The sequence below is a fragment of the Vanrija pseudolonga genome, chromosome 3 (genome assembly GCF_020906515.1).
Source record: "Vanrija pseudolonga chromosome 3, complete sequence".
NCBI classification, from domain to species: domain Eukaryota; kingdom Fungi; phylum Basidiomycota; class Tremellomycetes; order Trichosporonales; family Trichosporonaceae; genus Vanrija; species Vanrija pseudolonga.
The window spans coordinates 4,040,717-4,061,917 of NC_085851.1; the positions used below are offsets into that span (position 1 = coordinate 4,040,717).

General features: G+C 64.1%; 9 protein-coding genes across 9 annotated transcripts; 4 read left to right on the top strand and 5 right to left on the bottom strand.

Moving 5' to 3' along the window:
- Positions 1 to 1,065: 1,065 nt before the first annotated feature.
- Positions 1,066 to 1,874, bottom strand: LOC62_03G005116 (uncharacterized protein; the record flags this gene model as incomplete). The annotated part of the gene is made up of 2 exons (XM_062771642.1): positions 1,750 to 1,874; positions 1,066 to 1,694 (listed from the first exon to the last, which is right to left on the bottom strand). The coding sequence occupies exons 1-2, from the start codon at positions 1,847 to 1,849 to the stop codon at positions 1,066 to 1,068; spliced, it is 729 nt and encodes a 242-aa protein (XP_062627626.1). The 5' UTR covers positions 1,850 to 1,874.
- A 1,410-nt stretch (positions 1,875 to 3,284) lies between these two features.
- LOC62_03G005117 (uncharacterized protein) lies at positions 3,285 to 5,440 on the top strand (the record flags this gene model as incomplete). The annotated part of the gene is made up of 3 exons (XM_062771643.1): positions 3,285 to 3,326; positions 3,366 to 4,010; positions 4,445 to 5,440. The coding sequence occupies 3 exons, from the start codon at positions 3,285 to 3,287 to the stop codon at positions 5,438 to 5,440; spliced, it is 1,683 nt and encodes a 560-aa protein (XP_062627627.1).
- A 253-nt stretch (positions 5,441 to 5,693) lies between these two features.
- Positions 5,694 to 7,169, top strand: LOC62_03G005118 (uncharacterized protein; the record flags this gene model as incomplete). Its single annotated transcript, XM_062771644.1, has 1 exon — positions 5,694 to 7,169. The coding sequence occupies one exon, from the start codon at positions 5,694 to 5,696 to the stop codon at positions 7,167 to 7,169; it is 1,476 nt and encodes a 491-aa protein (XP_062627628.1).
- A 735-nt stretch (positions 7,170 to 7,904) lies between these two features.
- On the top strand, positions 7,905 to 9,260 carry LOC62_03G005119 (uncharacterized protein; the record flags this gene model as incomplete). The annotated part of the gene is made up of 1 exon (XM_062771645.1): positions 7,905 to 9,260. One exon carries the CDS (start codon positions 7,905 to 7,907, stop codon positions 9,258 to 9,260), a length of 1,356 nt encoding a protein of 451 aa, XP_062627629.1.
- Positions 9,261 to 10,025: 765 nt separating this feature from the next.
- LOC62_03G005120 (uncharacterized protein) lies at positions 10,026 to 10,787 on the bottom strand (the record flags this gene model as incomplete). Its single annotated transcript, XM_062771646.1, has 2 exons — positions 10,026 to 10,713; positions 10,768 to 10,787. The coding sequence occupies 2 exons, from the start codon at positions 10,785 to 10,787 to the stop codon at positions 10,026 to 10,028; spliced, it is 708 nt and encodes a 235-aa protein (XP_062627630.1).
- A 240-nt stretch (positions 10,788 to 11,027) lies between these two features.
- LOC62_03G005121 (uncharacterized protein) lies at positions 11,028 to 11,825 on the bottom strand (the record flags this gene model as incomplete). The annotated part of the gene is made up of 1 exon (XM_062771647.1): positions 11,028 to 11,825. One exon carries the CDS (start codon positions 11,823 to 11,825, stop codon positions 11,028 to 11,030), a length of 798 nt encoding a protein of 265 aa, XP_062627631.1.
- Positions 11,826 to 12,409: 584 nt separating this feature from the next.
- Positions 12,410 to 14,185, top strand: FTA (Protein farnesyltransferase/geranylgeranyltransferase type-1 subunit alpha). Its single transcript, XM_062771648.1, has 6 exons — positions 12,410 to 12,474; positions 12,653 to 12,755; positions 12,842 to 12,956; positions 13,018 to 13,125; positions 13,255 to 13,563; positions 13,663 to 14,185. Exons 1-6 carry the CDS (start codon positions 12,472 to 12,474, stop codon positions 14,027 to 14,029), a joined length of 1,005 nt encoding a protein of 334 aa, XP_062627632.1. The 5' UTR covers positions 12,410 to 12,471; the 3' UTR covers positions 14,030 to 14,185.
- Positions 14,186 to 14,190: 5 nt separating this feature from the next.
- MIMI_R617 (N-glycosidase) lies at positions 14,191 to 14,940 on the bottom strand (the record flags this gene model as incomplete). Its single annotated transcript, XM_062771649.1, has 2 exons — positions 14,191 to 14,329; positions 14,381 to 14,940. 2 exons carry the CDS (start codon positions 14,938 to 14,940, stop codon positions 14,191 to 14,193), a joined length of 699 nt encoding a protein of 232 aa, XP_062627633.1.
- A 230-nt stretch (positions 14,941 to 15,170) lies between these two features.
- LOC62_03G005124 (uncharacterized protein) lies at positions 15,171 to 18,966 on the bottom strand. The gene is made up of 2 exons (XM_062771650.1): positions 17,879 to 18,966; positions 15,171 to 17,534 (listed from the first exon to the last, which is right to left on the bottom strand). The coding sequence occupies exons 1-2, from the start codon at positions 17,940 to 17,942 to the stop codon at positions 15,286 to 15,288; spliced, it is 2,313 nt and encodes a 770-aa protein (XP_062627634.1). The 5' UTR covers positions 17,943 to 18,966; the 3' UTR covers positions 15,171 to 15,285.
- Between the last annotated feature and the right edge of the window lie 2,235 nt (positions 18,967 to 21,201).

A 21,201-nucleotide genomic window follows, 5' to 3' on the forward strand; every position in this document is an offset into this window, starting at 1 on the left:
ACCCTCCTAGCTCCAGGGGTTTGGAGTCTTGTCAATGCCGCACAATTCGTCTTGCCCTACCCGCTGGACACTAATGCAAGTACCGTGAGGAGCGCTTGTCCGCTCATCCTCGCGGTGACAGAGCACGCGTGGTCCGTCGCCGGGAGCGCAGAGGCCTTGCGCGAGGGAGCCACCTGACCGATCATGATATGGTGGTCGATCACCCATGCATGACCCGCGCTACCTTGGCGTCGTATATTGGTCCATCTGAATAGTGCGCCTTTGCGTGAATGGGAGTGTACCTCGCGCTAGCTGCGGAGGCATGTGCAGGCGTGGGTAGTAGCGGCGAGACTGTAAGTGAGCAGACGGCCAGTTTGAGATTCCCCTTCCCGAGGGGCAGCCTCAAGGCCCAAAGCAGGGTACCATGTGATTCGAAGACGAAATAACCTTGAGTTCTGAAGAACGAGGGGGTAGAGCATGTGATGGCAACGTGAGTATTGTTGAGCACTGAACATCGAGGACGGACGGACGGAATGTTTGGTCACATGGTGCTACGGGCCCGCGGCATGCAATGACACATCTGTCCAAACCCAAAACCTTATAGCCGCGGAAACAGCATTAGCCTGCGCCCACGCGTCATATATGACCAGTTCTCTTGTATGTAGTGGGATTGCCGTTAGTTTGTGGTCAGATGGCTTCCGGCGTGGGTAGTAGTCATATGGCTTATGCGTGGTCAGATGGCGTTTGTAGATGCCGAGCGTGACATTTACAGAAACCGGCGCCCGAAGCCGCCGAAGAGGATTGGGCTCGCCCGTTGTGGCGGTTGCGAAGTTGCTACAGACTGTATACAAGTCGTCATGGTTTCAGCTGGTCAAAGCACCGCCATTCAGTATGACCCCGTCGGCCTGAGCTGCCTCCGCACTGAGTGAGACTCGAGGTCTATGAGCCGCGCCTCCGATGACGCATAATCACCTGGACGCCGTTCCTACATGCCTGCCGCATCATTCGTTCATTGCTGCTTCTTTTATTCTTTCTTTTGTTCTGATGGGACAGTTCCACAACTACATGGTTCGTTGTCTGGCTCGACTAACTCTTGGGAGCGATTGGAACCTCACCAGCGCCGAGGACAAGCACCTTGGTGAGTGTGAGGGCGGAGAGGACGCCGTTGAAAGCGCTAGCCGTCTGGTTGGCCTGCTCGCGGACGGCAACGAGGCCCCTGTCTTTGATGTCGCCTCCGAGCGAGGGGTAGCTCTCGACCAGACTGACCTCGAGGAGGGGGACATACGGGGTCGGGACGGACGTGTGGGCGTCTGCCGGGCCCCAGAGACGCTTCTTGAGCGCGGTGCGCAGCTCGTCGAGCTGGGCGTAGTCGCTCTTCTTCTCGTCTATCTGAGCGTGCACCGAGCCACCGTCGTCGCTGACATTGTTCGTCGGCTCAAAAGCCACGCGGATGTAGCCGCCCTTGTACGCGTCCACGACGCCCTGGGTCATGCGCTTGACGCCCTCGGGGGACGAGCTGCCACACCCCGACGCGGGAAGGATGAGCACACCAACTTGCGGCTGCTCTGCCGGCTTGGTGTATCGCCTGTTGTCCGGCACCGAGCCAGGGAGCCTGTCCAGAGCTGCCGAGTAGACCTGGAACGTCTTGGCACCAATGTCCTTCTGGACGCTCTCGACTTCGTCGGCTCCTTCGGGAACGAGCCAGACCGTGTACCCTGCCCTGGGTCAGTCCGGTTGTGCCAGTGGCTCTCTCGGTGTCATTCATCTCACCGTAAGGCCTTCTGTCCGTCCTAGAACCGAGGTGGGAGAAGTCAGGACCACCGTTGTCGTCACCGCCTGGGAGAGACATGATGGGGCGGAAGTCGGCCATTGCGGTAGGTGATTGAAGGGAGAGTGGGATCTGAGTTGTGGCCCCCGCCCTCCCTCGCCGGTACCTCCTTATTTATGATACGGCCAAAGACGGTGACTAACGGGAGACGTCTCACACTCTCATGACCAGCTCCGTTTAGCTCGATGATTTCGGAAAATTTCGGCGTCGAACAATCCGCCATGTGCTGCCTGCTCGACGCCAAAGCAATTACCGCGAGGAACGCTCGCACGGCCCGATGGCGATGGCAACTTTGGTCTCCTCGCGGGCATAGGCAGAGCACGCCCAGTCGGGGGGTGACATGTGTGGTGTGGTGAGCGAGTCACCCGGACCTGGGCTATCTTGGCGTCATATACTGCGGCACCGAGTGAATGGTTCCTCGCGCTAGCTACGGAGGCATGTGCCGGTGGCTTGGTTTGTCGCCGGGTTGGACTGAAGCCGTGGGACAGGAAGTCGAGGTACAGCGCGGCATTGAGACCTGCCGCCTCGAGGGCCGACCTCAATCAATACACTCAAGAATGAAGGTTCAGCATGTGCTGCAACCCTCCAAGTAACGAAAGTCAGCGGACAGAAGTCGAGGACGGAGGGGTTGGAATGTTCGGTCACCTGGCCTTGTGTCCACCCGTGGAATGCCACATGATGAGTCGCGCGTGGTCAGTCAAACTCAAAACCTTAGTGCCCCGGAACGAATCTTGTCGTCATGGGAAGACGAGTAGTGTCGTTAGTGTCTGCTCAGATGGCATTTGTAGATGCCGTGCGTGACAGATACCGACAGACGCCCGACCGGGCTGGTTCATGGTCGGTGGCGGTCGATTATGTGGCAGTGGCAAGGTCTACTTATTGTGTTAGTGGACGCACCTTGTGTCCTCAACGCCACTTTCGGCTTGAGTGCATCCCTCCTTGAGCAGCTCGGGGGCACAGACCAGATGCTTAGGCGTCAAGAAACAGCCCTCCGAGAACCCTGTCGCTCCGACGGCATGGGCGTAGGATGCAAAGCGCGCAGCACCGCCCAAGCACTTGTCCCGAAGCATTTCCCGAAGCCACACAACACGCCACTCTCGCACGCCCCCAGCCGCCAGCAGCCACCACGCGCACTACGCGCACCACGCCACAGCGTCATGCGAAGGATGAAACCTGCGCCTGCGCCACTCCTCGAGGCCGTCCGTGCTGCACGCACAATGGAGCTTGGGTCGCGTGAACAATGGGAAGTGGAAGGGGGGTGGGCACGCGCACAGCAGTGACAAGCGAGGTGTCACCGACCACCTCGGCAGGTATTTACTGTTGCTGCGGCCACTGCCCCGTCGTTTCGCGTTTCACCCGCCACTCACCCACCGAGTGTTGTGCAGTGCAGCAGTGCCTGCTTGCTTGGCTCTCGACGCATGGTAAGTCAGTCAGGTCAGTTGTGCGAGCCAAAACCGACCCCCTGCAGACCCTTGCAATGCCCATTGCTGTCGCCAAGCGCGACTCGCACCCCTCCTGCGTAGGTTTGCAGACCCTGTCACAGCTTGACTGACACCAGGACACGCCCCTTGTCTACCTCCTTAGCAGCACCCACCTCTCGTCCCCGAGAGCCCTCCTGAACCTCCTCCACAACGCCGAGTTCCTCACCCCGCTCAAGGACAACTGCCGGCCAACGCTGCTCCAGAACTACCCCGTCTCTCTGTGCCCCCTCGTGCGCCCGCTCGCAGCAGACACAAGACATATCACGCACCTGAGCTATGCGGTCGTGTGCCATCTTCCCGGGAGCGGGGGCTCGCCCCGCGTTGTGGCTGCAGCGATCGTGAGCGACCGTATCGGGGACGGCGAGTTCGACTTTCTCGACGGCGCAGGGGCAGCAGCGGCGGCGCTCATTCCGCCCGCTACGAGCCCGCGTCGCTCCGTCTTTGGCGGCGCCACAGAGCACCCCTATGCCTCGGCGCTGACGATCAAGCATGACGCGTGCCGCCTGTCTGCTGCGCTAGGCTTGGAGGTCGTCGTGTCGAATGGCCACCGGCATGTGCTCGCAAACTCGGACTTCGTCGGCGCGAGCTTTGGCGTCACGCGTGGAGGTGAGCCGGTGGGTCCTGTGGCCGGCGCGGGCGGCGGCGCAGTAGAGGAGCGCGGGATGGGCCTCTGGCGGACGCTCGCCATGCAGACCCATGGTCGTCTGCTCGACCGCGCAAGGGTCAGCGCCGAGACTGGGTGGCGTGAGAGCACGAGTGTTGTTGTTGGGGACTGGCGCCGACATGATGAGGGGCAAGGGCGTGTGTGTATGCTGTAGGCGGTGGTGTGCTCGTTGTCGTCTTTCCATGTGGGTTGTATTGTCATTGTGTGTGTAGCAAATGTTATTGTCATTGTCGTCGTTGTTGTCCTCGTCGTCGTTGTCGTCGTCGTCGTGGCCAGCCAGCGCCGCCCTCTCCGCACTGATCACCCAGCCTGCACGTCCCCTTGTCCATCATCTTCCCCTCACCCTCCACTCTCAACTTCACTCTATCACTCTTGACGACTCGCGCACAATGCCAGCAACAACAACAGCATGAAACCCCCTCCTTCAGCAAACCTGCCGGCGCGGCCACACTTTGTAAGTACGCCGCCTGGTCCAAGCTGACACCTGCCCAGACCGCGGCGCACCCACCACGCACCCCAACCGGAGTTCCCCTCACCGCGTTAAGTGTCAAGACGGGGGCGCCGCTATCACAGAAGCGCAAGCGCAAGCAGCCAGAGCCGTTACCGCTCGCCGCTCGTCTGGGCCCGCTAGCGCCGCCGCCCTCCGACTCTCCGCCGCCCCCACCGCCGCCGGCTTCTCCAGCGCCCCCGCCGCCCTCTTCACACGGCCCACATGCGCCGGTTCACGTCCCGCCGCGTGCTATCCACCCGCTCAACGCCCACGTCACTCGCCTCTCGTCTGTGCATGAGACGGTGCACTTTCTCGCCCTCCCCGCCTTCCGCGAGCTGCTCGTGCCGGGTGCGAAGCCTTGGCTCCGGAGTAACTGGCCAGTGCCCGATCTGCCCGACGAGCCGGCGCGCGAGAAGCCCCGCGTGCTGTCCTTTGCCATCGTGTACTCTGCGCCCGAACACGCCGGTGACGATGCCGCCCCAGATCCTACGGCGCCAGCAGTCCACGTTGCTGCCGGCGCGGTAGTCACGAAGACGCTCACCGACGCCGACTTTGACTTCCTCGACTCGCTCTTCCTCCCCCCGAGCGCGGGGATCAGTGGCGAGATCCCCGCGTCGCCTGCGCCCACGGTGCCAGTGTTCACCGTCAGCACGGCGAGCGGTCGCCAGGCGATAACGTACACCGACAAGCGGTGGCGCGCCCTCAAGTTAGTGTACGACGGGATTGACATGGCGCGCGCGCTCGGCCTCGGGGTGTGGCTGTCCAACGGGCGGCGTAGCGTACGCTGTGCCGCCGCCGGGGCGAGCGCGAGCTTCGGCACACGAGCCGACGGGACCCTCGTGGAGGACAAGCGCGAGGAGGAAGCTGGGCGTGAAGTCGGCGAGATTGTCGAGGTACATCGCCCGGGCAGTGGTGGGAGCCGTCGCTCCTCAGCGGCGTGGACCGACGGCGTGTTTGGGTTGATGGTCGGCGACGCGTTCTGGGCCATGAGGAGGTAGGCAGAGCCTTGTGTAGAGTAGCTTGTATGTGTAGACTGTGTAGTGTAGCCATGCTGAGACTGATGTAAGAGAGTGAGGGTGAGACGAGGTGACAAGAGTAAGTGCCATTGTTATTGTTGTTGACCCCTAATCACATCACATCTTGCCCTCTCACCACCACCCCTCGTCGTCTTGTTCCTCCCCTCTCTCCTCTCTTCACACCCTCCTCACTCTACTCTACTCACTAGTCTTGCTTGTTCACCCCACTGCTCAAATGTACAGCCCCCCGCCGCGCGGGTATCATGTACCCTCCGGCCTGCGCTCGACACTCGCCACCGCCGAGTCCCACCGTTCCCCGCCATCGAGATCTTCCTCGCCGCCCTCGCCCTCGCCGCATCGCGAGAGCTCAATCAACCTGCCGTACCTCGTCCCGCGCTCCTCGATAGGAAGCACGCCAGCCCACAGCCCGCCAGCGCGCTCCGCCTCCGTCCGCACCGACTATACGTCGAGCAGCTCGGCAGCCTCAAGCTACAGCGACGAAAGCGTGGCTTCCTCGCCCGAGCCGCAGCGTCAAGCCCGCGCCGGCGCCCCCAGCCCCGCCACGAGCCCCGCCTCGAGCAGCGTCGTCGGCATGATCGCCTTCCCTACCCCGCGTACCCGCCCTGAGCTGCGCGTTGACACGGGCGTCCAGCCTTCCCCGCCGCGCCGTATCCCAGGCCAGGGCGGCACCCAGCACAGCCGCGTGCGCGGCTCGTCCATGTCGATGGTGCCCTCGACCCTCCGTGCGTCGACCCAGCCACGCCAGTTTACGCGCTCGGTCTCGGCGTCGCATGCACCCGTCGTCGACTCGTCGCGCCCGGCACGGCTGCCCTTCCCTCGTCCCCGTACGCCGACGATGCCGACCCTCATGAGTCCGGTCGAGCTGGTCCTGCTGGTCAAGAGCGCGCAGTTCCGCGCCGATATCCCCCCGCAGGCGTGTCCCGAGGTCCGCTTATACCACCACTGCAATGTTGCCGAGGACGCCGAGCCGACAGTGCAGTCCCCCGCTGGTGCGAGCAAGCAGATCCATGACCCCAATGTCATTATCCTCAGTCACGTCGTTACGTTCACGGAGGAGATGCCCGCCCCTCCCGCTGTCAAGGTGCCCTCGCCCACCCCCACCTGGACATCGCCGGGGTCGATGCAGGCCGCGTGCGCGGAGCAGCTCCAGACGCTCATGACGCCGTCCGATAACGTCCTCGGCATGACATTTGTCGCCACACCCGAGATCGACTACTCCCGCCTGGAGGAGTACACCGTTTCGCCGGAGCCCTCGCGCCACACTGTCAAGTCGCGCCGTCGTCGCGTGGCGTGCGCGGCAATCGTCTTCCAGTCCCTCACCGACGACGATCTCGACCACATCGACAGGTGCTGGAAGAGCCTGTCTCTGGGCCACGCCGTCCCGCCGGACACTACCGGAATGTCCAAGCAAGCCGTCGCGGCTGCCGAAGCCAGCTATGACCACATAATGGGCATCGTTGTCGACGCCGGGCGCGCGGCAAAGAAGCTCGGGTGCCCCGTTCTCGTGTCAAACCAGGAGCGTACGTTCCAGGTGTGCTGGGACGGCTTGACCCAGCCTTGCCCTGCCGTGTCCGAGACGTTTGGCTACCGCCGCGACGCGAGCACCGTGCGCGCTGGACAAGGCTTCGGTCTTTGTGAGATGATGGCGGCCACTGCATGGGCAAGGATGCAGGTCGGCGTTGCGTATTAAGAGTAGTGTGAGTCTGGATCCATGGTTAAGCTGACGACTCCAGTTGGCCGAGAGGTTGAATAGAAAGTCGCACCGGCTTGTTGGTGCCAGAGAGTGCATGTCAACCAAATCCTGTTGTCGTCAGCTTTTGCCAAGCCGCTAACGTCAGGCAAGCGTCGTGCCCACCTCTCACGAGCCGGAACAGCCGTTGGGAAGACTAACCTAGCAAGGCTGTTAGAACGGCACTGTTTCATGGGTTGATGCAACAAACCACGGCCGCTGCACATGCACCACACGAAACTCACACCTCCTTGCAGAAGTCGAGGCCAGCGTTACCGGACCAGTGCCGCCAAGCTCCAAGCCACTTGCTTGCCCGTGTCCCGTTCCTAATGTACTGGGCCACCCGCTGAATGGGTGGAGTGGCTGCTTTTCAAAAGGTGAGTGACGTCGTCGGCAACCAGGGCCACACGGCTACCTCACCCTGGTTGCACCCTGTCTCTTGTGGTGGCTCCACCTGCCCCAGATCGCAGAAATCTGGGCGCCGAGAACAAGCCAAGCCAGCGGCAGGCAACTATCCCTTGCTACAGGTGTTGCACTTGCGCGTGCCGCTGTTTTGCCAAGCAAACGTCGAGCTGGTCAAGCCAACCAAACACTGCAACGCGCAGCGGAGCGTCGCAGTCGCGCGCAGACAGCGGCGAGTATAAAGGACCAGTCGTGCCCGCCGCACCATGCCGGCTCCCCATCGTCTTGTGTGAAATGTTCGCCCTCGTCCCCCCCACGCTCCTTCTCGCGGCGTCGCTCGTCAACGGCCAGACCACGGCCAGCACCGCTGCCGGTGGCGCCGCCTCGTCGGTCACCACCGCTCCTGCTGCCGCCGGCACAACGGTCGCCACTGGTGCTGCCGACGCCGGCGCCGGCACCTGGGGCCCGGCCATCACGAACGCTCCTACCGGCGCTCCCTCGTACTACTCGTACGGCACGCCCAACCCCCAGGCGCCCGGTGTCCTCGCCAAGTTCCCCAACGGCCCCACCAACCCCGAACGCCCGGGCTTCTACCCCATCGGCGCGCAGGTCAACCAGACCTCGCTCTCGCGTCTCCTGTCGCTGAACGGCGTCGACGACTTCTGCATGTACGGCCCTATGGAGCCCGGACCCGACAGCCTGATCGGCAACGTCGAGCCCTCGGTCGTCGCCTACTGCACGCAGCCGCGTAACGGTGCCCGCCTGATCCCCGACGGCACGATCCACTCGGCGCACGTCATCAAGACGCCGCTCTACGTCCAGATCCACGGCTTCTGGGACGGCACGCGCATCAACATCCCCGCCGGCGACACTGGCGGAGAGCTCGACCCCCACGGCGAGAAGAACGAGGGCAACCCCATCGGCGGCAACGTGACCACCAACCTCGCTACGGGCCAGGACACGTTCTACGAGGAGTGGATGTCGTTTGTGTCGTTTGACCAGTTCTGTCTCCGTATCTGCACGGCCGGCACCGACAAGGTCAACTCTGGCCTCCAGTGCGAGCACAAGCTCGACATCATGGGCTGCCGCTTCGTCATGGCCATCCCCGACCTGTACTCGACGAACGGTACCTTCACCTTCTGCGAGGGCGAGCCTGCCGCCCCTCCCGGCCTGTACCCCCTGCCCAACGGCGACTTCTCCACCTTCCGCCAGCGCTGGACCGACAAGAACAACCCGCCCCAGTACACGGTCGGCGACCTCGTCACGCCCGGCGCGCCCGCGTACTGGCCCAAGACGTCCAACTGCCAGACGTTCTCGTCCATCTCGAACGGCATCGACCCCGCCAACTTCCTCGTCAAGTCGGCGCCCACTGTCCACGTCTCGGGCTCGGGCTCGGCCGCCGCTGTCACTGGCCTCGCCACGACCACGCCTGCGACCGTCACGACTCCCTCGAGCGTCATCGCCACCGGCAAGCCTACCGACGCTGCTGCGTCGTCGGGTGCCTCGGGCGCCTCGGGCGCCAGCGGCGCCAACACTGCCTCGCGTGCTGGCGAGTCGGCCGGCGCTTCGAGCAAGCCCAGTGGCGCCGGTGCCGTCGCGCCCATCTCGGCGCTCGTTGTGCTTGTCGCTGCTGCCGCTGCCCTCTTCTAAGCTCTGTTTGTAGCCACCCACCCTCCATTCCCTCCCTCCCCACGGACAATGCATTTTTCGCGGCGGGCGCTGTAGCAGTAGCTCCGCATCCTCGCACATGCGCACATGCACGCACCCCACCATGCATTCACATTGAATTTTAGGCAGCATCGCCACGCGCAGTTGTTTACGTTACGCCAACACTTTGCCAAGCCAGGAAACGGCGTGAGTGATTTCTCTTGGCGCGGGCAGCTTGGCCGAGGAGATGTGCCTTTCCCCTGTGCAGATTCTCACGTTTGCCGCAACCGCACGACCAGAACTTCTAGATGGCTGCGAATCGTGTGGGTTGGGATCTGATGCATGCTGCTGGGAACCGAGGAGGCTATCTCTGCTCAGATGCCATGCCATCCGCAGTTTGTGGTGGGGAGTGCGTTTGCCGGCGGGAGAGAGAGCCATCATGGCACAGGGGTGCCGGCTACTTCGATGTGACTGCGGAGAATGCCACAGTCATCACGCTCACGCATGCCAAGCGGGCCCAGTGCCAGTCCATTCCTTGCTAGAGCATTGGGCGTGATCGAGCACGGCGAGTGCCACTCTGAGTAGTGCAGCGTTGTCGCGCGACTAGGCTCTCCTTCACCACGCGACTGCCCCCGGCGGGCGCCGTGTGGCGGTCGGCTGGTCCCGGGCCGGGATACGCCGGTGCCAAGCAGAGCAGATCTTACAACAGGCAGGCTCAACTACAACATGTATGCTCCCTTCTCCTCGACTCCCCTCTCTCGGACACGCCTACTTCTTATGCAGCACCTCGAATGCCTGGCCGGCAAGCCACGCGAACAGGCTGAGCTCGTGATCGACGTCCTCGCGCACCGTGGCGCCGTCGGCACGCGTCCCGAACGTGCGCGAGGTCATGACGCTCGCGTCGTCGCGCGCATCGCACTGGAACGTGCGGCGGCCGTTACTGAGGAACACGGGCACGTCGAGGGCGGCCGAGAGCGCGATGCCGCGCGCGACGAGGGCGAGGGCCGCGTGGCCCCGCTCGTAGGGAAACACTGCCTGCCCAGAGGTACGGAACGTGAACTCGCCTTCTGTGCCGACGGTGAAGGGCAGCGGGCCGTGGGGCGTCTTGACGAGCGCCCAGGCGTCGAGGTAGTCGAGCTCGGCGTCGCTGATGTCCTCGACAAGTGCACAGCTCGCAATCTCGTCCTCGCCGTCGCCGCTATCGCACGTGATGGCCCAGGTGAGCGGCGTGGGCAGTTTTGTCGACGCCGGCTGGAACCCGCGCCGCAGCCACGGCGAACAGTCGAGGTGCTCGCGCACCTCGTCGAGCGCCAGGAACTCGGACAGCGTCGTCGGGTCCTGGATGTGCCGCGCGTCCTCGACCACCGAGGTGAGGATGTTGCAGTGCGGCGGGGAGGCGAGGGGCAGCGTGATGCGGCGGGTGCGCGTGTGGGTCATGGTGAGGCGAGAGGTGGGGCTAGGGCAAGTGAGATTGTCCTCGGATATCAAGCAGCTATAACCACCCACCTACCCCTCCCCTCTCGTCGGCATGGCACGGACGCTGGCAGGCAGGCGGTGGCAAGAAGCGGGCGTTGGTGCGCGGGTGCTCGCGGCGCCCGCCAAGCCCCGACACATGCGGGATCGGCCGAGCGGCGTCGTGCGTCGGTGGCGCTCGGTGGCGGTTCAACCCTCGGCGCCACGGCGAGGCGTCGTCGGCGATGCTCGGGCGGCGGTCGGCGGTGCGAGCGACGTGACGTGCGGTGTAACGCGTCGGTCGTCGGTGGCTACTCGCTACTCGACCTCGGCGCCCTGGTTGACGACCTCGACCGCGGCGTCGAGCAGCGCCGTGAAGAGCTTGACGTGGGCGCCGGGCCGGACCACCTCTCCGCCCGCACGCCACCCAATAGACCGATCAAACATTGGCCCAGGGGTCTGGTCGGCGCCGTCGCCGAACACGAACGCGTACCCGCGCAGGCCGGACACGCGCACGTGCCGCTCGCCATTCGACACGAAGAGAACGCACGAGTGGGCTGCGGCGGTCGCCAGGCTCCGCGCCACCAGGTCAAGCAGGTAGTTTGTCGTGCGCTCCCCGCGCACCTCGTACGCGTGCGGGCCGTCAGCGGTGGCGGCGGTCACGTCGACGCCGGGGACGAGCGGGTACAGCGCGTCGAGGGCGTCGAACTCGTCGTCGGTGAGGAGGACGTCGACGAGGGCGGCGGAGAGCACGAGCGGGTCGGGGGCGGTGTCGGCTTCGTCGACCGGCGACACGGGGGAGGAGCCAGAGCCGGGGCTGGCGAGCCCGCCCGGCGCAACTATGGCGTGGGTGAGCCGCCACGCCGCGGCCTCGGGCGCGGCGCGCAGCTCTTCCCCGGGGCGCAGGTCGGGCGTCGGGAACGCGACGGTGTGCCAGCACGTGTACGCCGCGCTCGGGGGCAGCTTTGCGCGCGAGCGCAGTGTTGCCAGCGCGTGTCGCAGCTTCTTGGGGTCGTCGGGGCGCGAGAGGAGCGAGTGCGCGACCAGGTGTGGCGTGCAGCTTGGCTTGCGGGGTCGGCTCGGGCGGGGCTTGGGCTTGGGTTTGCGCGGCGGCATGTCGTGGTGGTGGTGGTGTTGAAGCAATCAAGCAAGGAGACAGACAGCCGTTGAGACGAAGACTCAAGTCGGTCAGTCAGTCCCACACTGCGCCGTGGCCGCCGCCGCACTGGCCCCTGCCCGGGCCGAGCGCACCGCGTGTCACCGAGAATCAGTATGAGAGTGTGGGGCAGCAGTAGTTGGAGTCGTGCGCTGTGCAGCAGCAGCGTGGGGTGCCATGTGGGCGTTGGCGCGGGTCAGCGTCGTATTGTTCGACCGAAGCTGCCAAGGGGGGATGAGATCATTGTTCGGGACGAGCGACGAGGTGGAAGGATGCGCGCGCGGTGAGCGGCGCGAGACGGCGTGCCAGGCTGTAGCGGGAGCGAGGTGCATGGTGTCTGTCGGCGCTGCTCGACGCCGAGAAGCGATATGTACAGTTGCCAGATGCTTGCTGCTCGCTGATCGCCGCGCCGCCAGCTTCGGCGTCGGCGTCATGTTCGGTACGGCACGGAGATCCACCGCTCTCCGCCCCGCCCGTGCGTCACTCTTGTCGTTCATTGTTCTCCTCCTCGACGACGACGAGCAGCAACGCAGCATTGTACTCTGCTCGTCGTCCTTTCTCTTGCCATCTCGTCGTGTCTTCATCACTCAGCGAGAGCAGAACAGAATGGTGAGTACGGCGAGGGCGGCGAGCGAGTGTCATGCTGATCCAACCTCCTCGCTCGTATCGTCACGGCATCATCTCCAACTCACACCGCGACTGGCCGTCACGACGACGCTCCTGCCTTTACCTGTCGCCACCCCACCACATCGCACCCTACGCCGCTCGCTCCGCTCGCGTCGCGCAGACCTACATCCCCCTCGGCGAGCGCCCAGAATGGGCAGACGTGACGCCCATCCCGCAGGCCGACGCGCCGAACGCGCTCGTGCCGATCATGTACACGCAGGAGTGTGAGTGCGGAGGCGGGCGGGCGCTAGCCCGGCAGCGTCCAGTACCTCACCCCCAAGCCCTGCTCACTCCCACCCCCACCCCCCAGACAAAGATGCAAGCGACTACTTCCGCGCCGTCGTCGCCTCGGGCGAGAAGTCGCCCCGCGTCCTCGACCTCACGCGGACGCTGCTTTCGTTGAACGCGGCGCACTACACGGTGTGGTGAGTAGCGCCGGGAGGCACGCCGCAGCAGGCAGATGACGGCTAATGCACCCCCCCGCAGGCAGTACCGCTTCCAGACGGTCCTCGCGCTCGGCGACGACGCGGTGGCCGCTGAACTCAAGTTTCTCGACGAGTACGCGGTTCAGAATCTCAAGTCGTACCAGGTTTGGTGAGTCGTGGCGCGGCGCGGCCCGGCGATGTCAGGCTCCAGGCAAGCGATGCCTAAGGAGACTGCCGCCTCACTCCGTGCCCCCATACCCTCCCTCGCTCGCGCGCTGACGCGCGCTCGCTCACGAAGGCACCACCGCCTCTCCCTCATCTCGCACGCCTCCCCCGCCGACCCGCGCCCCGAGATCGAGTTCGTACACGCAACCTTCATCCCCGAGCCGAAAAACTACCACACATGGACATACATCCACTGGCTGTACTCGCATTTCTCCGACCTGGGCCGCATCTCCCCGCAGCAGTGGGACGACGAGCTCGACTGGTGCGAGGGCCTCATTGCGGCCGATGGGCGGAATAACTCGGCGTGGGGGTGGCGCTGGTTCTTGCGCGTTGCGCGGCCGGGGGCTGTTGGGTTGGAGAATGACGGGAGGGAGGAGATCGAGTAAGTTGGCTTGGGGGATGAGTTAGCGGAGCGAAGGTCGCAGTGCCGCCGGCACTCCGCTCGCCAGCTCGCGCTACGCGCTCGCTGACGCTCGCACAGATACGCCCTCACCGAGATCCACCGCATCCCGCACAACGCCTCGGCGTGGAACTACCTGCGGGGCATAATCCGCGCGGTCAACGCGCCGCGCGACACGATCCTGCCAGCCCTCACGCCGTATCTCGCCGGCGCGGCCGTGCCCGTCCCCGCCGCAAAGCTGGACCTGGGCTACCCTACCCGCGAGGGACCGCTGAGCGTCGACACGCCGCTGCCTGTCCCGCTCGCTCTCGAGTTTCTGGCTGATACGCTCGCCGAGGGCGGGCAGCTGGCGGACGCGAGTGCTGTCTTTGGGCAGTTGGCGAGCGAGGTGGATCGGATGCGGGCTGCGTATTGGGAGCATCGGCGGAGCCAGTGCGTCAACGCATAGTGAGCGCGGCGTGAGCGCGCAGCGCGAGACGCCGAGCTCGAGGGCGGCGATGAGCTTGGCGTGCGTGGCGGCGCGGAGGCGTGGCTGAGCCACGCGAGATGGCCTCTAGGCAGGGCAGCAGCAGTAGTAGTGCTATTGACAGCAGCAGCATGCATCGTAGTCTAGTTCGTGCCGTCGTCGTCGCCGACCTCGGCGTCGTTGCCCCCCTTCTCGCGCTTCTCCATCTCCTCCGCCTCGGCCGTCGCCACACCTCGCTCAGCCAACAACCGGTCCCTCGCGCGCGTGAGCGCCAACCCCATCCTGCAGCGTCAGCACCTCCCCACCTAGCAGACATACCGATTAGTCCCCCACCTCTCCCGATTCTCCAGCGCCCGTTCCCGTCCATAACCTATCCCCCAGATCCTGTTCCGGGGACTAGCCTCAACCAGCGTCCCCTTCGTCTTCCTAAGCACCTCCCAAAGCCCTGCACACTGGCCAAACTTGCAATAGTTGCCCGTCTCAACCACCTCGTCCGCGACCTCATCCCACCGCGCGCGATCGAAACCAGGCAGTGCCCGGCCCAAAGCCTTCGCCTCGCGCGGCGTCTCGGCCGCGACGACCGCGTCCGCCTGCGCCGGGTCGAAGACGAGCGCCTTGCGGAACATCATGTAGTGTTTTGCCGTCTTGAAGTGCCGCCCGGGATACTGCGGATCGTGGAAGGGCTGGGAGGGGGCGTGCCATTGGCTTAGGGGCGCTAGCGGGCCGCTCGCCCAGCCGTAGAAGAATGTATAGGCTTCGTCGTCGGCCGCGGGTGTGGGGTTGGACGCGGGCGCGGATTTGCGGTTGGGCTTGGGTTTGGACGGCGACGCACGGGGAGGGGGTTTGGGAGCGGCGGCACCGCCGTGCTTGCTTGCGCTGCGTGTTACTGGCATTCTGGCGCTGAACAGTGTCAGATGGTGAGACGTGTTGTTGTTGCTGGCCCCCAAGTCATCAGTGCAGTCACTTGCCCGTCGGAACCGGCTAACCCTCTTCCGAGTCAAGAGTGGCACTTGGCACCCGACTCGACCACTTTGCCGACTCCAGCCAACCCCGCTACCTGCCCTCGCCCCCACACCTCCGCACCTCCCGCCTCGCTCGCCTCGCTGCGCTCGGCTTCACTAGGCTTCGACACACTCTAGATACATGCAAATGCTTAAATGAAACAGTGGCCAGACGGCATGCAATGGAACAACGATGGGGGAGGAGAACAGGTGGGGAAATTTTGGCGGACATGGCGCCTACGACGAGTAGCCAAACGGCGGGGCCGTCCGCATCAGAGAAAAGACACTGCCCGACGTCGACGGACGCTTGGACGGCGCCCGCGAGTCGGAGAATGCCTGGGGGTGGGGGTACTCCTGCGTCGGCGTCTTGTTCGCGTCGTGCGAGATGGCGCCCATGTCGTGCGAGATGGCACCGGACAGGGGCGGTGGGGGCGGAGCACGCGCCATGCCAGAGGCAGAGTACGCACTGAAAGACGGCGCGGTACGCGGCCTTCGGCTCGACGGCGGGCGGTAGTCCTCAGGCAGAGCGGGAAGGCCGAAACCCAGCGCGTCAAGCGACGGCAGCGGCGCGCGGGTCTTGGGCCGCTGCGGTGTGGCGGCAGCGCCAAGACGGGGACGGTTGCGCAACGGCTGCTCCTCGTCGTCACTCGTCGTCGATGAAATGCGCCGCCCGCCAATAGCCGTCCTTGCGTGACGGTACTGCGAGTTGGAAGACGAAGACGACGACGAGTCGTGCGGCGACTCGTGCCACGAAGACGACGACGACTCGTCGTGCCCCTGCTCCGAGTCGAGGATTTCCATCGGGACAGGGAGTAACGGCGCGGTGGGAGAGTGGGGCGACCCAGTGTACTCGTGGGCCGCAAACCTTTGGGGCGACGCAGGCGAGGGGTAGAGCTCGGACGGGAAGATGGACTGGAGGGACGGGAGCTGGATGCCGCCGCCGCTGCCGCCGCGAGATGACGACACAGTCGACGCGGGGGATACCGGCATGGCGTCGGGCGCCGGTACAAACTGGATGGTCGAGTGCGGGTTCCGGATGTGGTCGCCGTCGCCGTCGTGGCGTAACAGTATGGGTCTCAACGCCACGGGCGGCGTGCTGTCGGGCGGCGACGCGCTTGGCGACGCCATCCGCCCATTCTTGTCGAGCGGTAACGACGCCCGCGAAATGGACGCAATGTGCTCGGAAGAAATGTCCACGTCTCCAGCCTGCAGATACAGCTGGCTGCTGCTCTTGCCGGTGCGCCTGGCTGGCTTGAGGTGGGCGCGTGATGAAGTACGGGCTTCGGCCAGCGCGGCGCGAGCCTCCTCCCGGGTCGCCTTTGCCTGTGCTGCCCTTGCTCTGTCCTCTTCGGGAACGCCGACAATTGTGAGAGCAACGGGAGCTGACACGGTCTCCTTTGGCGAGCTGCCTCTCTTGGTCTTGACCCACACCTTGGTGTAGAGGCTGAACGAGATTCGCGCCAGCGGCGTGCTTCCCGACTCGCCAATGTCCCAGGCCCCTCCGTTCGGAAGGCGGCGCGGCAGCGCAATGTTGCCAACAGCCCAGTACGAGCCGCTCTCGCCCCGGCTGGTCAGTTCGCACTCGGAAACGCCAACCTTGTGGATCTCGACCTTTGGTGGGCGGCGGGTGGACGTGGTAAAGGTGGTCGAGGCGACGGACGCGCGGGTCGTGTAGCTCTCCAAGTCCTGAGTGGAGATGAGGTTGCCACTGCTCGCACTGGCAGCGGCGTTCAAGCGCCGTGGGGAGGAACTGCGGTTGAACAGGTTGGAGATGTGCGACCTATGCGTTGTTGGCGGCGCGATACTACCCGTGTCGTCGTCGTCGGGTGATGGTCCGCGTGATCCCGAGGTACCTCGGTCGAGGGTGTAGACCTCGAGGCGGCGCTCGAGGATCACTTGGACCTTGCGCACCGAGGTGGACGGGTCGGCCACGCGCACCGCAAATGCAAGAGGTACATTGTCGCCAGGGCCAAAGGCACTTGTTGGCGGAGCAAGGAAGACGTGCGAGGTCGACGCCAGGTCCTTGCCGGACGTCGCAATGCCGCCAGTGGGGAACGGGGTGGCGGCGGGGGGTGGGGTGCGGTGGTTGTACAGGTTGAGGGTGAAGCGGCGGCTGATGCCCTCGCCGACATACTTGATGGGCTTGTGCTCGATTAAAATCTCGAGCCGCCATTGTGCCCTCCACTCGCGCAGGAGCTGGGTGCTCTTTGTCAAGTCGGCGGCCTCGGGCGGGATGGATATTCTAAAGTCAATGTCCCAGTCCTCTGTGATCAATGATTCGACTTGGCCAGGGGGTGGTTGCCAAACATATCTCCGCTTCTCCCACAGGATGTGTTCGCCAGCGGAAGATCTGATGGTTCCAGGGTCTTTTGTTTCGTAGCATGTTGCGGCGACTTGTATTGATCGGATTGGGAGCGACTTGACCTCGGCAGGCAGCTTCATGTGCAGGGTGCCAGCAATGATGACCGGTGTGACGCCAAAGAAGCCTGCGGGGTGGGTGTGAGCGGGGTGTGCTGAGATTTACGGGGTGCGATGTGCGTTGTGCCATTCCAATGCACGCGCTCCACGTGGGGAAGGGGGTCAAATGTGATGCGCGTGCGTGCTTGGCATACGTGCGTTTCGTGCTGCGTGCGTTGCGATGCAGCGCGTGCACGCACTGCATGCGGCGTCGCCAGCAGTAGCAATAAACAAGAGAGGTAAACCGGCCGGCGACGCGAGACGCCGCCGCCGCCGCCTCCACCCTTTACTTCGACCTTTGTCCTTCTTCGTCGCCGCGCCTCACGCCGCGCCTCTTACCACCTTCCCTGTACGCCACTACGCGGTCACTCACCTGAATGAGGAAACACTCTGGCAGTGTTGCTGTGCTTTGACTGAACCACAATATCCAGGACCATGCTGTCGGGCGTTGCGTGGTGGTCGACGCGTTCGCGGGTGGCGTGGTGCTGCTAAGGCTAAGGCTCAAAGTTGTCGAGCAAAGAGTCACCGAGGAGACATGAGATGGTTTGGGTGAGGGGTAGTATTGTTGCGATGGGCGGCAAACAAGGGAGGGGGGCAAGGGCGACGCGGTGTGATGTGGTGGTGGTTTATAGCGAAGGCTGGGCACGCGCTATTTAAGGTGCTCCGTTGTTGCAAAGTGATCGTCAGCCAGCCAGAGGCCAGACCAGAACGGACGGGTCGATTGTCTAGTGTCCAAAGTGGGCAAACGGCGCGATGAGGTAACGGGTATTCGTTGGATCCGGACTCGTCGTGTGCGGACACGAGCTAGTGCCAAGTAGTAGCGTAGCTTGTGCGGGTTGAACAACAACAAGGTCAAAAGTTGCGACGGAGAAGACGACGTCGGCGTGGGGTGTAGGTGTGGTATGATGGGTGGTGGTGGTGGGGGGCGTAGTTTGGCCGAGGGGTCTGGGTCTAGCGTCGATGATATACGCGTTGGTCACGTCGAGGGGGCGAGGGAGAGTCGAGTCGAGGCGAGACTAGTGTTGTAGTCAAGGTCGAGCGAGAGGGGGACAAGTGGGGTCTGTTGGTCGTTGCGAGGTATGCGGCCCGTTGGCGCGCGCTTGATGATATATGATGCAATGGGAGAGGGGAGGGGGGAGCCTAGCAGGAGCCTTGAAGCGAGTAGCGTTGATGAAAGAGGGCGTGGTTTCGTTTCAACCTAGTGTGTGTGTGTCGCAGCAGTAGTAGTAATAGGTCGTTGTCGTCTCCGTCGTCGACGACGTCAACCAACGACAATGGGTTGTCACTGGATCGATTTACGCGCAAGTAGGTTGAAATGGGTCATGCGTCGGTCGTCGTGGTCGTGGTGGTCGTCGTCTGGCAGCAGTGCCGTTGCTGGTGCGCCAATGGTGCCAAACCCAAAATACGCACCAAACACACCCAGTTGGGATGGGATGCGAGGGGCATGGGCGAGGAACAGGTCGGCAGAGGGGCAAGATGAGGAGGCGAGGGGACGAGGAAAAAAAACAAGGTTGGACTAGTGACGAAGCGAGCGGCGGCGAGGAAGGAGGAAGGCGGCGGCGGCAGCACCAGCTACTACAGTGGGACCTGGAACGCAAAATGTAACAGCATCGCGTCAAAGGAATGGGTAGACTGGGTCAACTGGGGGAGGGGGGAGGGGGAGACATTCCGGGGAGGAGACGAGGAGGGGAGGACCGCGAGGGCACACACGGCACGGCACGCGATGGGCACTGCGGCGGCACACGGTAGCACACTCGGGTCGGCGACGGCGTCGGCGCTGTCTGGCACTGTCGCTCTACAAGCATCCGACGTGTCGCAAGGTACGAAAAACACGGCACGATATGAGGGGCAGAGGGGGGGAGGCGAGGAAGGAAGGAGCGACGAGGCAGCGACGCAACGAGAGGGGCGACACACAAAGGGCCGACACGAGACGCGTGCCTTGATAGTAGAGTAAGGCACCAGGGACGGGCGATGGCGAGGGGGGCAAGGCAACGAGGCAGGCCCCCGAGGCAAGGTGCCCCCCCCCCCTGGCTGACAATATTCAGGCGGCGGCGACAGCAACCAGCAACCACGCGGTGGGTGAAAAAAAAAAGTGACGACGACGGCGGCGGCGGGGGGCTGAGGAAGGAAGGCAGGAGCCAGCATCTCGACGACTAGATTAGGCTCGGCCGGGCGTCGTCGAGGAAGAAGGACGCTGCAATGGCACGCACGCACACTGCTCGTCGCCCTGCGCCTTCCTTGCCTTGCCCCGCCCCCGCTGGATTCATGCAGCATGCAGCATGCAGCCCAACAAGGCTCCGCAGCAGCACCCACCCACACGCTAGCCATTTGACGCCAGTACCCATGCATTGGTGTGATGCCATGCGCTGCCATGCGCGCCAATGCGCCATTTGCGCAGCAGCTAGCGGTGACTAGGCTCGATTCGTCGCGTTTGCGGGAGGGGAGGGGCAAGGGGGCGACGACTGGGCGTGATAATTGAGGTTCCAGGAACCAGCCCGTCGTGGACTGGCTGGCTGCCTGGGCCAGTTGCTGCATTTTGATTATGGTCATGATGATGCAAAACCCGGCAAGCAAGGCAAGTCAGCCAGCACCGAGCTAACAAACTGGGCAAAGTGGCTGCAGTGCGGACCTGGACAGCCAGCAGGCAGGCTGCTTGCTGCCTGAAATGCTGGGCCTGAATGACCCGCGCAGAGTGACCCACGACACGAGGCACCCACCCACCCAGGCCACCCACCCACGCACCCACCCGCCCGCCGTGGCATCACCCAACTCGAGCTTAGCGTGAGCTTAATCTCTGAGGCGGCGGGAGTAGCGAGCCGGCAACCAACCAACCAACCAACCAACCAGCTCGGAGCGAGTCGACAACCAACACCACATGCATCAGCGGCATTCTCGGAGCCCGCGCGCGCGCCCAACGCCGCTCCACGCCGCACCCGCTCCGCCCCGTCGGGCCGACGCCGCGCATTGATCATGACGATTGATTACAGTGCACAGCGTGGTGCACACCTCGCCTCGCACCAACCCGTACCAACCCGTGCCGTGTCGCCAGGCACCCCGCCAGCCAGCCAGCCAGGAGCAGGTACAGCCAGCCAGCCAGCCCAGCCAGCAACGAGGAGACACAAGGTTGTTCGGCTCGGCTGGTTGTCGGACCTGACCTGGCGGGCGGGGCGGGCACACCTCAGCCAGCCAGGCGACACCACCCTGGATGAGGCAACATCGTGACGAAGTGTGCTGCCTGGGAGTCGGGGGCAGTTTTATGCCGCGCTCTGCTGCCCTGCCTTGCCCATCGGACCAGCGCAAACAAGCAAGCACCATGCAAGCTGTCCGTCGGGTTGAAACAGTCGACACCAACTAGCCCCGGCACAACCACGGGCACATGAAACACCCTTGCTTGACAAGCGCATCCGCGGGTGTCGGGCAGCAGCAGCAGCAGCAGCAGCAGCATCCACGTCGGTCGTTCGGGGAGCATTCGTGCATTGGATCTGGCGACAACCGTGCCGTAACAGGGCGACGAGCGAGAGGCGAGCAAGGCAAGCAAGGCCACCCGCCGTGCCCCGTCGTCGTCACGTTTCGTTTCGTTTGGTTTCGGTCGTCGGTCGGTCGGTGCCAGCTCGCTCTCACACATCCGCCGCGCCGCCTGAACACCACACCCGCCGCGCGTGCCTCGGCCAGATCTGGCAAGCTAGGTGCACAAGG

Bases quoted from the DNA above. Each gene is read 5' to 3' on its own strand.
- FTA (XM_062771648.1), top strand. The intron at 12,756-12,841 runs GTGAGTGCGGAG...CCCACCCCCCAG, and splicing joins GATCATGTACACGCAGGAGT to ACAAAGATGCAAGCGACTAC. The intron at 12,957-13,017 runs GTGAGTAGCGCC...ACCCCCCCGCAG, and splicing joins GCGGCGCACTACACGGTGTG to GCAGTACCGCTTCCAGACGG.
- LOC62_03G005124 (XM_062771650.1), bottom strand. From the start codon at position 17,942: ATGGTCCTGGATATTGTGGTTCAGTCAAAGCACAGCAACACTGCCAGA. The intron at 17,535-17,878 runs GTGAGTGACCGC...CCCACCCCGCAG, and splicing joins CAGAGTGTTTCCTCATTCAG to GCTTCTTTGGCGTCACACCG.